The 15,741-nt window shown below is 51.6% G+C and overlaps 2 protein-coding genes across 5 annotated transcripts in view; one reads left to right on the forward strand and one right to left on the reverse strand.

The window, feature by feature from the left end:
• The window catches only part of ANKRD27 (ankyrin repeat domain 27), a 31,850-nt gene extending 21,648 nt beyond the window's left edge, over positions 1–10,202 (forward strand). For all 4 annotated transcript variants that reach the window (XM_069739257.1, XM_069739259.1, XM_069739258.1 and 1 more), the window contains exons 17-29: positions 24–116; positions 1,160–1,357; positions 1,546–1,605; positions 1,714–1,827; positions 2,052–2,096; positions 3,832–3,954; positions 4,074–4,271; positions 4,527–4,646; positions 4,725–4,886; positions 5,426–5,525; positions 5,627–5,696; positions 7,637–7,706; positions 8,011–10,202. In XM_069739257.1, coding sequence (XP_069595358.1) covers positions 24–116; positions 1,160–1,357; positions 1,546–1,605; positions 1,714–1,827; positions 2,052–2,096; positions 3,832–3,954; positions 4,074–4,271; positions 4,527–4,646; positions 4,725–4,886; positions 5,426–5,525; positions 5,627–5,696; positions 7,637–7,706; positions 8,011–8,469 — 1,812 coding nt within the window. In that variant the 3' untranslated portion in view covers positions 8,470–10,202. The remainder of the gene's footprint in view (positions 1–23; positions 117–1,159; positions 1,358–1,545; positions 1,606–1,713; positions 1,828–2,051; positions 2,097–3,831; positions 3,955–4,073; positions 4,272–4,526; positions 4,647–4,724; positions 4,887–5,425; positions 5,526–5,626; positions 5,697–7,636; positions 7,707–8,010) is intronic.
• A 343-nt stretch (positions 10,203–10,545) lies between these two features.
• PDCD5 (programmed cell death 5) lies at positions 10,546–15,242 on the reverse strand. Its single transcript, XM_069739261.1, has 6 exons — positions 14,936–15,242; positions 13,404–13,444; positions 13,020–13,081; positions 12,785–12,876; positions 11,441–11,512; positions 10,546–10,937 (listed from the first exon to the last, which is right to left on the reverse strand). The coding sequence occupies exons 1-6, from the start codon at positions 14,999–15,001 to the stop codon at positions 10,890–10,892; spliced, it is 381 nt and encodes a 126-aa protein (XP_069595362.1). The 5' UTR covers positions 15,002–15,242; the 3' UTR covers positions 10,546–10,889.
• Between the last annotated feature and the right edge of the window lie 499 nt (positions 15,243–15,741).

The following is a 15,741-nucleotide window of genomic DNA, read 5'->3' on the forward strand; positions in this document are numbered from 1 at the left end:
TTGCGTATTTTGTTTTCTTGTAGCTGCTCTTGTTACATTATAAGGCGAGCAGAGACATCCAGGATAACAATGGGAACACCCCGCTGCACCTGGCCTGCACGCACGGACACGAAGATGTGAGTACGAGCAAGGACACGGCAGAGCTTCGGGGGGCTGGGCTGGCCGGCGCCACCTCTGGCCAGCCATTGTTGCCCGGCTATCTCCGGGTGGGATATTCAGAGGGCTGGGACATTGTCTTTCTTGGTGGGGGATGTTGGCTTTTTCGAGGTGGGATATCCAGGGGGGGCTTTCTCTGGGTGGGATATTCGGGGGGATGGGATGTTGGCTTTCTCTGGGTGGGATATTTGTTGAGAAGGGATGCAGGATATTCAGGGGGTGGGATGTTGGCTTTCTCGGGGTGGGATATTCGGGGGGTGGGATGTTGGCTTTTTCGGGGTGGGATATTTGGGGGGTGGGATGTTGGCTTTTTCGGGGTGGGATATTCGGGGGTGGGATGTTTGCTTTCTCGGGGTGGGATATTCGGGGGGTGGGATGTTGCCTTTTTCGTGGTGGGATATTCGGGGGTGGGATGTTGGCTTTTTCGAAGTGGGATATTTGGGGCGGTGGGATGTTGGCTTTCTTGGGGTGGGATATTCGGGGGGTGGTATGTTTGCTTTCTTGGGGTGGGATATTCGGGGGGTGGGATGTTGGCTTTCTTGGGGTGGGATATTCGGGGGGTGGGATGTTTGGCTTTTTCGGGGTGGGATATTCGGGGGTGGGATATTCGGGGGGTGGGATGTTGGCTTTTTCAAAGTGGGATATTTGGGGCGGTGGGATATTGGGGGGCGGAGGAATGTTGGCTTTCTCGGGGTGGGATATTCGGGGGGTGGGATGTTGGCTTTCTTTGGGTGGGATATTTGGGGCGGTGGGATGTTGGTTTTCTCGGGGTGGGATGTTGGCTTTCTCGGGGTGGGATATTCGGGGGGGTGGGATGTTTGCTTTCTAGGGGTGGGATTTTCGGGGGGTGGGATGTTGGCTTTTTTGGGGTGGGATATTTTGGGGGAGGTGGGATGTTGGCTTTCTCTGGGTGGGATATTCGGGGGCGGTGGGATGTTTGCTTTCTCTGGCTGCCCCTCTGGACGCGGTGCCAGCCCAGGTTACCTGTACCCTCTTCTTCCAGTGTGTGAAGGCTTTAGTCTATTACGATGTCACCTCTTGTAGACTGGATTGTGGGAATGAAAAGGGCGACTCCGCGCTGCACATCGCCGCCCGCTGGGGCTACCAGCCCATTATTGAGGTTCTGCTACAGAACGGAGCCGACACCAACAAAGCCAACAAGAGGAAGGAGACGCCGCTGCACTGCGCGCTCAACTCCAAGGTAACGCTGCGTCCTGGACATTAGTGGAACACTGCCAAGAGCTGAGGGTTTGCTATAATTGCATCACATCTAATCCTCTGCGGGAAAATATATATTCCCTGCTCTGACACATTGTAACGAACCATCTCTGCTGACCTGCTAATCAGAAGTACTGGTTTTGGGTTGATAGTTCTCACGTTCTCTCCTAGATTCTGTCCATCATGGAGTCTGCCCACGTGGGGGACACCAGGAGGCCGAGTAATTCAGAGGTAAGACGTGGTGACGGAGCCGTGGACTTGACGCCTGATCAGCTCTGTCGGTGTATTCACGTCGTCCCCCCTTCTTGTGTCTTTTTTTTACGGTGTGTTTCGGTGCAGTCTCTCAGCCAGTCCCCTCCTCGGTCAGCAGACACCATCAGCCGAGACTCCTCGGATTCCAGCCTCTCATCGCCGTCCACCAGGCAAGATGATGTCAGAAGCAAATACAAGGAGGTACGGAAGGTCATCATTCCCAGGAGGAGAGATAAGCGGCTTTAATCTCCCTGACACTGCTGATCCAGTGATGTAGGACGATAATCGTCCAACCTAGACCACCCTGGTTTGTTCCCAGTGGCTGCAGATGATGCGGGTTGTCTTACCGCCCCATAGATTAAGGAGTGGCTCATTACATCTGCAGTCCTTCCATTAATGATTAATAAATGTTTATTTTTTTATAGGTGGAGAAACTATTACGAGCCGTCTCCGATGGGGACCTGGAAATGGTACGACACTTTTGGAAAATGATGCAGGTGTATGGGGCGATCTCAGGAGCTCTGCCGTACAGCCGGCACCTGCCGCCAGCAGCAGAGATCAGAGCCAGCTCCAAACGCTGCTGTTTAACCACTTAAACGCTGCTCTCAACGTCTATAAGGAAAAAAACAAAACCATTTAGAAATACACAGTGGGCGAAATAAGTATTGAACACATCACCAATTTTCTAAGTGAATCTACTTCTAAAGGTGCTATCGAATTTTTCACCAGACGTTGGTAATCACCCATCCAATCCACACAGGCAAATAAATCGCCATAGATGTCCATAAATCATGTGTAATAATGATCAATACGTTTTCCCTTGTGTCCTTTAACACATGAAGGAAGAGAGGTGCAAATAGCCATGGAATGTCATGATATTAGTTGAAATCTATCGGTAATTAGAAAGTATTGCTGCCACTTAGTGAAAAATATCAGCTGGTTCAACTGATGGAGTGTAAAAAGGTGTCTCATTACCAAGGTGCCACACAAGAAACATCTCACGATGGGTAAAACCTGTGAGCTGTCCCAAGAACTTTGCAACCTTATTGTTGCAAAACATACTGATGGCCTGTCTGCACGCTCGCCACACAACCTCTATGGCCTGTCTGCACGCTCACCACTCAGCCTGTCTGCTCGCTCACCGTGCAGCCTCCAGGACCTGTCTGCACGCTCATCGCAAAAGACTCCACTGCTGAACAAAAAAGCATGTTCTAGCGCACTTAAAGCTTGCTCAACAACATTTACAACAAATCTGAAATACTAGGAGAATATAGTCTGGTCGTGTTTGAACAAAACTGGACTCTTTGGACGCCATAATACACACTATGTTTGGAGGCCCAAAGCACCATACCAACAGTAAAGTATGGAGGTGGGAAGATCATTGTGTGGGTCTGTTTTTCAGCATACGGCATTGGCAAACTTCATGTGATTGAAGGAAGGATGAATGGAGAAATGTACAAAGATATTCTAGATATAAACTCTGCTGCCGTCTACCAGGATGTTGAATATGAAACGAGGGTGGACAATTCAGCAAGACAATGATCCCAAACAAGGAAACTCTCAATTGGTTTCAGAGAGAGAAAATAAAGATTCTAGAATGACTGAGCAAATCACCGGACCTTAAACCAATAGAAAATGTATGGAAGGAACTAAAGTTCAGAGTTGATAGGAGCCCATGGAAGCTTCAGGATGTGAAGAGTGTGTGTGGAAGAATGGACCAAAAATCACACCTGAGCAATGCCTGTGACTAGTTTCTCCATACAGGAAGCGTCTTGAAGTAATCACCAGCAAATGCCTTTGTACGAAGTATGTATTCCATTTCAGTAAGTGTGTTCAATACTTATTTTGCACGCTGTAGGTGGTGTAAAAAGCTATCAGGTTTGGCATCTGTGCAGTCCTACTGATCCGGAGAATCACGCTGGGGAGTCGTTTTTATTGCATCATATAAGCGAAGTGATCATGGTGGCGCTGTGATGATTTTTGCTGCTCGGGATATTTTGCTTTACACGGACACCGTTCCGTTGAGGGGTCGTCCATGTAATACGGGGACGTGTCGAGTGACCCCAGACGGGAGCTGCTCTTTCTGGCTTATAGACTGAGCGAAGTGCCTAAGGGACGTCTGGACACCTGCTTCACGGGACCACCACTCCTATCATTGCAGTGTGTAGTACCATCCATCCCATGGTCTGTTTTCTCTCTCCGCAGGTCCGCTACCTCCTGGAGTGGGTGGATGATGACTACGACGATGAACCAGAGGACTGTTTGGTTGGGAACAAGGAGTTCTGTCACCCCCTGTGCCAGTGCCGGACATGTGGCCCTGTTCAGAAGGTCAGTCCTTATAGGAATCACCCCTTTAAATTTCGAGGGACTCTCTAATTGGGTTCCCATCGTTGCCCAGTCATTCCTATGGGCAGCGCTGATCGGCGGGGTTGGCTTTGCATTTGCAGAAGCTGAGCAGGATTCCCAGTAGTGGTCTTGGGGTCAACGTGAGCAGCCGGGATGGGTTCACCCCTCTACACATCGCAGCCCTGCACGGTCATCCCGTCCTCGTGGATCTGCTCCTGAAACATGGGGCTCACGTGGATGCCAAGAACGGGAACCGGGCACTCCCTCTGCACTTGGCCTGCCACAAGGGGCATCTCGAGGTGAGCGGTGTCCAGGCGTCCCACATTGGGTGGGCTTGTATGGAGGGTCTCGCCGTTTAATGGGGCGCCCATTGGCTCCTTACCCACATGCCCTGATGGTGGAGCGCAGATGTGTCCTGGGTTCTTTTGTGAGACCCTCGTTCTGCCATCTTTCATCCCCTGCCTTTGCTGGGCTTCTTTGGAGGTTATGGCTCTTGGAAGAAGGGGAGATAAAATTACAACAAAAATTGTGCGTAAAGTTAATGTATTTTCCAGGTGGTAAAGATCCTGATGGAGATCAGCGCCGGAAAGAACAAGAAGGACGCGAACGGGAACACGCCGCTGATATACGCCTGCATGGCCGGCCACCTGGAGATAGCGACACAATTACTGGAGGTGCAAAAAAGTCACCGATCGGAGGATCTCTGCTCTATAATCCTCTACCGCCCACTCACTTCTGTTGCTCTCCTCCAGCACGGAGCGTCTGTAAATCTCGGCAATGTAAATGGGAACACCGCTCTCCACGAGGCTGTCCGCAGGAATCACGAGGGTTTAGTCAAGCTGCTTTTATTGTACGGGGCCCCAGCAGACGTGAGGAACAAGCGACAATACTCCCCACTGGACTTTGCAAAGGAGGTAAGTCTGCGGGGTAGCAGAGAAATATTTGTATTATTTACTTCTCACCACTAAGGAGATCTGGCTGAATATGAGCTATGCAGTGTATTCCATTATAAAGCAGTATACAGAGAGCTCCCTCTGGTGGCGGATACAGACTTTGTATATAATATTATTATTATCTTATTAGTATTATTCATTTTTTATTGATAATAAAAAATTATAATGATAAAAAATAAAGTGTGTGTGTATATATATATATATATATATATATATATATATATATATATATATATATATATATATATATATATATATATAATATTTTATTTATTTTTATTAATTTTTATTATATTTTCCAAGTCAGTTCTGTCGGTTATAATAAATACAAATTGGATTATTCGAATTGGAAAAATATATGAAATGTGTAATTAGCGCATTCATCAATTTCTCTCCACACATAGTAAGAGATAACCGCGGTAGAGTGAACATTCTGTTTGAGGTTTTTCAATTAGCCCAAAACATATAAAACGATGTTTTATTGATGTGTGTGATTGCAGAATGTCAAAATCCGACAACTGCTATCTGCCTCCAACCTAACAATGACGGACGGCGGGGCAGCCACATCCGAGGAGCAGCCTGGCCGCATCCGGAAAAAGTGTGAGAAGAAGCTTTATACCATATAATACTCCCTATTCCTTTATTGCTGTCTATAACGTTCATCTAATGTCTGTTTCCATTATCTGCGCTAATGCTTTCAGCATCGACCTCTAGTCTGACCGTCTCAGGAGCTCCTGTCACTTCCGGGAAAGCTGATGTCACTCCATCCAAGTAAGTTTTTCTAAAATATTTAGGATTATTATTATTATTATTATACATTATTATTATACATTTTTATAGCGCCATTTATTCCATGGCGCTTTACTTGTGAATACGAGGCAAATATAGACAAATACATTAAACATGACCAGATAACAAGCACACGGGTACATAAGGAGGGAGGACCCTGCCCGCGAGCGCTCACAGTCTGCAGGGGATGGGTGAGGATACACTAGGAGAGGGTAGGGCAGGTTGCGCGGCGGTTCAGTAACTTCAGGATCACTGCAGGCTGTAGGCTTGTCGGAAGAGGTGGGTCTTCAGGTTCTTTTTGAAGGTTTCGATGGTAGGATCAGTATAGGATACGTATATGAGTTACATCCTGTATTATACCCCAGAGCTGCACTCACTATTCTGCTGGTGCAGTCACTGTGTACATACATTACATTACTGATCCTGAGTTACATCCTGTATTATACTCCAGGGCTGCACTCACTATTCTGCTGGTGCAGTCACTGTGTACATACATTACATTACTGATCCTGAGTTACATCCTGTATTATACCCCAGAGCTGCACTCACTATTCTGCTGGTGCAGTCACTGTGTATATACATTACCTTACTGATCCTGAGTTACATCCTGTATTATACGCCAGAGCTGCACTCACTATTCTGCTGGTGCAGTCACTGTGTACATACATTACATTACTGATCCTGAGTTACATCCTGTATTATACCCCAGAGCTGCACTCACTATTCTGCTGGTGCAGTCACTGTGTATATACATTACCTTACTGATCCTGAGTTACATCCTGTATTATACGCCAGAGCTGCACTCACTATTCTGCTGGTGCAGTCACTGTGTACATACATTACATTACTGATCCTGAGTTACATCCTGTATTATACCCCAGAGCTGCACTCTCTATTCTGCTGGTGCAGTCACTGTGTACATACATTACCTTACTGATCCTGAGTTACATCCTGTATTACACGCCAGAGCTGCACTCACTATTCTGCTGGTGCAGTCACTGTGTACATACAGGATGTAACTCAGGATCAGTAATGTAATGTATGTACACAGTGACTGCACCAGCAGAATAGTGATTTCAGCTCTGGAGTATAATACAGAAGGTAACTCAGGATCAGTAATGTAATGTATGTTCACAGTGACTGCACCAGCAGAATAGTGAGTGCAGCTCTGGGGTATAATACACGATGTAACTCAGGATCAGTAATGTATTATACCCCAGAGCTGCACTCACTATTCTGCTGGTGCAGTCACTGTGTACATACATTACATTACTGATCCTGAGTTACACCCCAGAGCTGCACTCGCTATTCTGCAGATGCCTTCTTTCTGTTGCTCCCTCCTTCTCGCCCCGATTCTCGCCCCATGTTCGCCTCTCCCCACTTTCTCCTTAGGCCGGGATCTCACATATGCGAGATACGTCCGAGTCTCGTAAGTGAAATCCCTCCTCTGGCGCCGGCACTCCGGAGCGGAGCGTGCGGCTCCACGCGTCGCTGTGCGGCTCCACGTATTGCTGCACGCTCCGCTCCGGAGTGCCGGTGCCAGAGCTGGATTTTCACCTGCGAGACTCGGCTGTATCTCGCGTATGTGTGATCCCGGCCTTATAGATTTGCTGCAGTCTCAGGATTTGTGCATTAGTGGGAATAATAGGTGATTTCAGCTCTGGCAGATGGCTTCTGTCACTGCGGCCGCTGCCTCCTACGTGAGGAGTAAAGCAGATTTGGTGATTTATTTATTTTTTCCTTTTTTGCATTTATTACAATTGGAGGGAAATCGCCGGATTTAGTTGTTGCACAAGAAATAGTAAGCGGATGGTGACGCTGAAGGCGGTGCGAGCCCTCCCCCATTAGCCACAAGTAAAGGGATTGTCTTAAGTGGACCGTCCCTTTAAGCTCATTTCTTAATTTTTTTTTTTTTCTTTCAGATCCACAAATGAGAAGAAAATAAGAAGAGATCAGAGTATGCCTAACTTTGATGAAGATTTAATCCATCAGGTCTGTACTTCCATTATAAAAGTCTTAAAGGGGTTTTCCAACACAGAGGTAATAATGTTTCGGTGTGGCATCATGTTAGCTGAGTATATAGAGGGCGCAGCATCTGCATCCTGCAACATCGGGGGTGTTTATTCCAGGATTAATCATCTCCACACCTTAGAACAGCGCCACCCTTGTCCACAGGCTGTGTCTGGTATTGCAGTTCGGTTCTATTTTCCAGGACAGTTTCATCCCACCTGGTGGCGCTGTTTCTCTCATCCAAAGCAGTTAGTGTTAACCCCTCACTGTCTGTCTGGTCTCGCAGCTCTCCATCCATAGACCGGAGGACGGGACCCTGAATCCAGACAGCACCTGGAGTTGCGCAGAATTCACAGGAGGTGGAAAAGACGAGTTGGGCTCTGCTCTAAGGGCCGTATACACCGCCAGGAGGCACAGCCTGCACGTAACGTGCGGAACGGACACTGACCAGAGCGTAAGCGAGATCAGCGAAACTCCCAACAGGACAGATGTCGGTTCTCCTCTCTCCGAATCCTGCGACCTGGACAGGGAAGAGGAGCTGGCCGAAATTCACTGCCAGACCGATGCAACCACTGATACTGCAAAACTGGAGGACCTGGACTGCTCCGGGGGTCCGGACTGCTCGTGTGTAGCCTGCATTTTGGCCGTGGAGTCGTCATGGTCTGTGATTGACTCTAGCAGCCCCGTCCGCTGTGACACTTCTGGACAGGAAGACCCCGCTGGTGTTGGTACTGGTCGGGCCTAGCTGAGATCATGGCTGCAATACGTTGTGGGGTCTGAGCTTGGCGATCAGGACCCCTCTGCTGTATGTAACGTCGTCCATGTTACTTGTCGACTCGTCCAATGAACGTATCCCCATACCAAACACTGTTCACTGAGTGGTCACTAAGCGCACCCCCACCGTCCCACCCGAAGGAAACGAAAGATCAGGAACGTGAGGGTCCCTGACTCCAGCCAGGCTTTGCTATGATAGTTTTCATTACGCCACTGCCCACCACACAATCTGAGTTACCTAATAGTTCATAATCCCTCCAAAAAGAAAAATCTCTCCATAGTCATTATTATGTTTCCCCCATTGATCAATTAATTCCACATCACTGTATCACGGGTTTCACACTCCTATAATTAGGTGGGAAGTTTCTTATTGTCGGCCGTCCTCAGTGATGAAGAGGCTTTCACGCAGTTAAAACTATTTCACTTTTTTTTTTATTAATTTTTTTTTTTTAACCTTTAAGGATATGGGAAGGGCTCCTGCTGGTTTCATCCAGAAGGGTGGCTTTCTAGAAAGTCCAATGCAGGACTTGATAGTTTCTACTGATGTTTCACTGGCCATGCTGCGTGCAACAACAGTAATGGTGCAGCCGTACCATCGCCGGCCTGCATGCAGTGACAGTAATGGTGGGGCTGTACCATTGGTGATAGAGCCGTACCATCGCCGGCCTGCGTGCAACGACAGTAATGGTGGGAGCTGTACCATCGCCGGCCTGCATGCAGTGACAGTAATGGAGCCGTACCATTGGTGGTGGAGCCATACAATCGCCGGCCTGCGTGCAACGACAGTAATGGTGGGGCCGTACCATCGGTGGTGGAGCCGTACCATCACCAGCCGGGCTGCGTGCAAGGACAGTAATGGTGGGGCCGTACCATCGCCGGCCGGGCCGCGTGCAACGACCGTAATGGTAGGGCTGTATTATCTGTTGTTGGGCTGCATGCAACAGACAATAATGGTGGAGCTGTACCATCGCCGGCCGGGCTGTGTGCAGTGGACAACAATGGGGAAGCCATACCATCTCTGGCCAGCGACTGAGCTGTACCACCACCATCCGGGTGCAAGGGACGGTGACAGCGTACTGCTGCCTGCCAGGTTGTGTGCAAGGGCAGATTATCATCCTACCGTTGCTGACCGTGCTGCATTCTATGTACACTAATGGTGGAACCATACTATCGCCGGCCTGTATGTGTGTTAAGGCTATTGACTGACTACAGTAACTGTTATATGTATAATTTATAAGTGGTGGAGCAACAGGAAACACTTCTTGCAGAATCTCACTCCCATCACTGTAGTGTCCTGTGCCTATTACTTTCCCCTCTGGTGCATATTTCATCCTTCATATCTGTGTATATTTCCGTATTTTTAGTGGCCTATAAATAAGGGATTATTAATTATTGCATTGGTGCAGTTTGTCACACTGAACTTGTCCATGATTTATAGAAAAGCCGCCAATTTTTACTGACAACCGGTGAAGTGTTGTATGATGTGAAATAATTAACCACTAATCTCCCGACCACTTCCTGCTATGGACACAAGATCTGTGATTATTTCGGTGTCTGACGACTGTTCCTTATCTGGTCCCGTTCACCAGTAGATGACAAAACATCTATTTTTCTACATAATTTATGGATGCGGAGTTTTTCTGATGTGCCTTTCACCTGTGCCAAATATTAAAAAGGTTCGACACAATAAAAGACTCGACAAAATATTCTGCTCTGCTGCTTTACTGGGGTTTGTATTTAAGGAGTAATAAAGTCTAAGTACTTGGGCTCCCAGGTGACTAGTCTCTAAATTTCTGTTAGTCCCAGAAGATATGTTTGGTGTATACAGCTCTTGTACAGACCTATGTGTCTCTATGATAACAGATTGATTCCATCTGTTCTCCACCTCACCTACCACAAAAGTGAGAAGATCCGACTACACTGCTTGTTTGTAGTCTGTTACCATGGCGATGCATTGTTCTGTAGACGAGTTGTGAGGACATTGTTATTCCTTTACCAATAAACAAAGTACACCTTCAGCCATACTTGTAAAGTAGCACTCCACATGTACAGAACAAAAGAACTTTATTTTTCGTTTTTCAGGAGAAAACAATGACACGCGGAATACAGATTTTATCACCTCCGCCCATTATGGTACAAAACCAAGTGTCAGATTATTGAGGAGTCCAAATAATTTAGAAATTTAAAAGGGGATGGGGGCGATAATTGAAGTAATGGCGGGGGCGTAACATCGGGCGCTGACGCTATCGCACAGCGTGGTCCGTCCGTACTGGAAGCGTACGCTGTACAGCTGCTCAATTAGACACAAAAACGAATAAACACCGAATTGTGAGACCCTCGGTGAGTGCCAATGTAAAGCAAGTGCTCCGGGTGCAGGGTCCGGACCGAGCCTCAGTCGTCGTCCTCCTCGTCAGAGTCCATCACTTTCCTTCTGTTAAACTGCAAGAAAAGAATCAAATGATCTCAGAAATGTGCCGGCATTGCCGAAAACTGATGGCGGGGGGCTGCAGATGTAGCACTGGGCATGTCGGGAGGACAACTGGTGCCAATCCACCCATCGGCCGCTGGACCAGACCTACGCGAGCCGACCCTCCAACCATCAAAAGAAGAGCAGCAGCTGCCAGGAGGCAAGTGGTGGTCCTCAGTGATCTTGTCCTACAGCCAGAAATTACTAATAGACCCCCAGGTCCTGGGAGCCATTTGCGCACGTTTCAGTTTTGCCATAGCTGAAGAGTTAAAGTACGGTGGAGAGGCAGCTATGGGGGTCTTCACTTTAATTACCCACTTCTATTTTGCAGTGTAAAAAATAATGCAGCAGCGCCTGTGAAATATGGACTTTACTTCCATGGGACGGACCCCCATGCTTAATACTGCATGCTAAAAATTCTACCACAAAAAAAAAAAATATATATATATATATCCACAGCACTGACACCTCTAACCTTCACAGTCGTCTTCTTCTCCGTCTGCTGACTGACTTTCTCCAGAATTTCTATTAGTCCTTGTTCAGAAAGCTGAGGAGAGGAAGGAGAACGAGTTACCTGCAGGCCGTCCCTTCGCACGTTAACACCCCCCCTGCTTGTTGATGGTTTCCGTACGGTTAAAAACAGTAAAAACGATGATCAGGAGAAAGGAACATGTTCCAGAGCCAACGACATCCCCAGACGTTCATGGAGCGTGGGGGTCGTAGTACCGTACAGCATCAGACGTGGACGGAGCTTGGGGGTCGTAGTACCGTACAGCATCAGACGTGGACGGAGCTTGGGGGTCGTAGTACCGTACAGCATCAGACGTGGACGGAGCTTGGGGGTCGTAGTACCGTACAGCATCAGACGTGGACGGAGCTTGGGGGTCGTAGTACCGTACAGCATCAGACGTGGACGGAGCTTGGGGGTCGTAGTACCGTACAGCATCAGACGTGGACGGAGCGTGGGGGTCGTAGTACCGTACAGCATCAGACGTGGACGGAGCTTGGGGGGTCGTAGTACCGTACATAATCAGACGTGGACGGAGCTTGGGGGGTCGTAGTACCGTACAGCATCAGACGTGGATGGAGCGTGGGGGTCGTAGTACCGTACAGCATCAGACGTGGACGGAGCGTGGGGGTCGTAGTACCGTACAGCATCAGACGTGGACGGAGCTTGGGAGTCGTAGTACCGTACAGTATCAGACGTGGACGGAGCGTGGGGGTCGTAGTACCGTATAGTATCAGATGTGGATGGAGTGTGGGGGTCGTAGTACCGTACAGTATCAGACGTGGACGGAGCTTGGGGGTCGTAGTACCGTATAGTATCAGATGTGGATGGAGCGTGGGGGTCGTAGTACCGTACAGTATCAGACGTGGATGGAGCGTGGGGGTCGTAGTACCGTACAGTATCAGACGTGGATGGAGCGTGGGGGTCGTAGTACCGTACAGTATCAGACGTGGATGGAGCGTGGGGGTTGTAGTACCGTACAGTATCAGACGTGGATGGAGCGTGGGGGTTGTAGTACCGTACAGTATCAGACGTGGATGGAGCGTGGGGGTTGTAGTACCGTGGGGGTTGTAGTACCGTACAGTATCAGACGTGGATGGAGTGTGGGGGTCGTAGTACCGTACAGTATCAGACGTGGATGGAGTGTGGGGGTTGTAGTACCGTACAGTATCAGACGTGGATGGAGCGTGGGGGTTGTAGTACCGTATAGTATCAGACATGGATGGAGTGTGGGGGTCGTAGTACCGTACAGTATCAGACGTGGATGGAGCGTGGGGGTTGTAGTACCGTACACTATCAGACGACACTCGCCTTGCCGCCTAGTTGCCCAAATCTTGCCATCTGGATCAGGTAGTTCTCCACAGCTTTGGCTTTTTCCGGCTTCACTAGCGCCAAATTATTCACTGGGAAAAAATAAATAAAACTGATTATTTTAATCTATTTAGCTTCTATTATACTTATTTGCTGGGGGTCCGATTACTGGGACCACCACAATCCCTCCGCTGGTCATGAGGGGGGACAGCCAGCGCATGTTGGGGGTACTCACATCTCGCCCGGGCCGCCTGGCTCAGGACCTGAGATAAGATGCTGTTCCTCATTTCGTCCTCCCTGCAATGAGAGCAGAAGGTTAGAGGGTCCGCAGCCCATAGACCCCCCAGTCTGACCACGGCCACATGTAATGCTGGGGCCAGCACCACTCCGCTGCTCCTGGCGGGGTCCGCGCTGGGCTCGCCCACTATCAATGGCCGCTGTCAGGCTCATTTTCTGGGGGCTCATCCCAGGAGAACACAGGAGGGGTCTGCAGCCATTGTGGACCACCCAGGGCGTGTTACACGGTCGGCAGACCCCATCGAAGTCAACAAGCTCAACACCGCTCATCTAATGTAGACTGCTGGGAGTTGTAGTACCTCCAGGCCTCATGTAATATTACCTCTGTTTGGCCTCTTGCTGAGCCTGCTCGCTCCCCCCATCCTGAGGACAGAAAGAGGACACGGGTCAGCTACACAGACAGCGGGGGTCCCTGTACACCGGGCAGAGCTAGTGCACCTGTGCGTGATGAGAGGGGGGAGGGGGTGGGGGATGGCAGGCACACATGGGGGGGTAGGGGACAGGGCAGGCGCACACGGGAGGGGGTAGGGGGGACGGCAGGCGCACACGGGAGGGGTAGGGGGGACGGCAGGCGCACACAGGGGGGGGTAGGCGCACACGGGGGGGGGGGGGTAGGGGGGATGGCAGGTGCACACGGGGGGAGGGGGACGGCAGGCGCACACGGGGGGGGTAGGGGGGACGGCAGGCGCACACGGGGGGGTAGGCGCACACGGGGGGGGTAGGGGGGATGGCAGGTGCACACGGGGGGGAGGGGGGACGGCAGGCGCACACGGGGGGGAGGGGGGACGGCAGGCGCACACGGGGGGGAGGGGGGACGGCAGGCGCACACGGGGGGGAGGGGGGACGGCAGGCGCACACGGGGGGGAGGGGGGACGGCAGGCGCACACGGGGGGGAGGGGGGACGGCAGGCGCACACGGGGGGGTAGGGGGACGGCAGGCGCACACGGGGGGGTAGGGGGGACGGCAGGCGCACACGGGGGGGTAGGGGGGACGGCAGGCGCACACGGGGGGGTAGGGGGGACGGCAGGCGCACACGGGGGGGTAGGGGGGACGGCAGGCGCACACGGGGGGGTAGGGGGGACGGCAGGCGCACACGGGGGGGTAGGGGGGACGGCAGGCGCACACGGGGGGTAGGGGGGGACGGCAGGCGCACACGGGGGGTAGAAAGACGGCAGGCGCACACGGGGGGGTAGGGGGGATGGCGGGCGCACACGGATGGGTAGGGGGGACGGCGGGCGCACACGGGGGGCAGGGGAGACGGCGGACGCACACGGGGTAGGGGGGATGGAGGGCGCACACGGGGGGCAGGGGGGACGGCGGGCACACACACGGGGGGCAGGGGGGACGGCAGGCACACATGGATGGGTAGGGGGGATGGCGGACACACACGGGGGGCAGGGGGGACAGCAGGCACACATGGATGGGTAGGGGAGATGGAGGGCGCACACGGGGTAGGGGGGATGGAGGGCGCACACGGATGGGTAGGGGGGACGGCGGGCGCACACGGATGGGTAGGGGGGACGGCGGGCACACACGGGGGGCAGGGGAGACGGCGGACGCACACGGGGTAGGGGGGATGGCGGACACACACGGGGGGCAGGGGGGACGGCGGGCGCACACGGATGGGTAGGGGGGACGGCAGGCACACATGGATGGGTAGGGGGGATGGCGGACACACACGGGGTAGGGGGGATGGAGGGCGCACACGGGGGGTAGGGGGGACGGCACACACGTGAAGCACATAACACACATGGATCGGGGGCACAATCACACTGGGGCCGCACTGACAGCCTCACTGTTCCCGGATGACAGCAGTACGCAGCACCACATGCTCAGTGATGCCGGTCCTCTCACCCCTTGCCGGCCCTGCAGCTCCGCCAGCCGCTGCTTCCTGATAGCTTCCAGCTCGGGGTCCGCCATCGCAGCCCAGTCCTGCTGACACCCGACACACTCCGGCGCACAAACCTCCCCCGTTACCGTCTGCGTGTGACGTCACCGCGCTCATCTACTCCGCAGACATCACCAGCAGATCGCGGAGAGTCCGCATCAGGGCTCCATTTATCAGGCTGCTACATAGAAAGCTGCCAGAGGCCGAAACACGGAGGAGACGGAATGTTAGAGAACCACGTGACCTCACAGCAGCCAATCATCACACTACACTGTTATGGGGATCTGTCGATGATGCTGTTATGGAGGATCTGTGGATGACGCACTGTTATGGGGATCTGTGGATGATGCACTGTTTTGGGGGATCTGTGGCTGATGCTGTTATGGGGGATCTGTGGATGACGCACTGTTATGGGGATCTGTGGATGATGCACTGTTATGGGGATCTGTGGATGACACTGTTATGGGGGCTCTGGAGGATGCACTGTTATGGGGGATCTGTGGATGACGCGCTGTTATGAGGGATCTGTGGATGACGCACTGTTATGGGGATCTGTGGATGACACTGTTATGGGGGCTCTGGAGGATGCACTGTTATGGGGGATCTGTGGATGACACTGTTATGGGGGCTCTGGAGGATGCACTGTTATGGGGGATCTGTGGATGACGCGCTGTTATGAGGGATCTGTGGATGACGCACTGTTATGGGGGATCTGTGGCTGACGCACTGTTATGGGGGATCTGTGGATGACGCGCTGTTATGGGGGATCTGT

This window comes from Ranitomeya imitator, chromosome 9, assembly GCF_032444005.1.
Source record: "Ranitomeya imitator isolate aRanImi1 chromosome 9, aRanImi1.pri, whole genome shotgun sequence".
Lineage (NCBI taxonomy): Eukaryota > Metazoa > Chordata > Amphibia > Anura > Dendrobatidae > Ranitomeya > Ranitomeya imitator.

What these genes read in the sequence shown, in the direction of transcription:
- PDCD5 (XM_069739261.1), bottom strand. Translation starts at nt 15,001, where the DNA reads ATGGCGGACCCCGAGCTGGAAGCTATCAGGAAGCAGCGGCTGGCGGAG. An exon ending in CCAGGCGGCCCGGGCGAGAT is followed by an intron (nt 12,877 to 13,019) that starts GTGAGTACCCCC and finishes ATTTTTTCCCAG; the next exon opens with TGAATAATTTGGCGCTAGTG. An exon ending in TTGGGCAACTAGGCGGCAAG is followed by an intron (nt 11,513 to 12,784) that starts GCGAGTGTCGTC and finishes TCCTCTCCTCAG; the next exon opens with CTTTCTGAACAAGGACTAAT.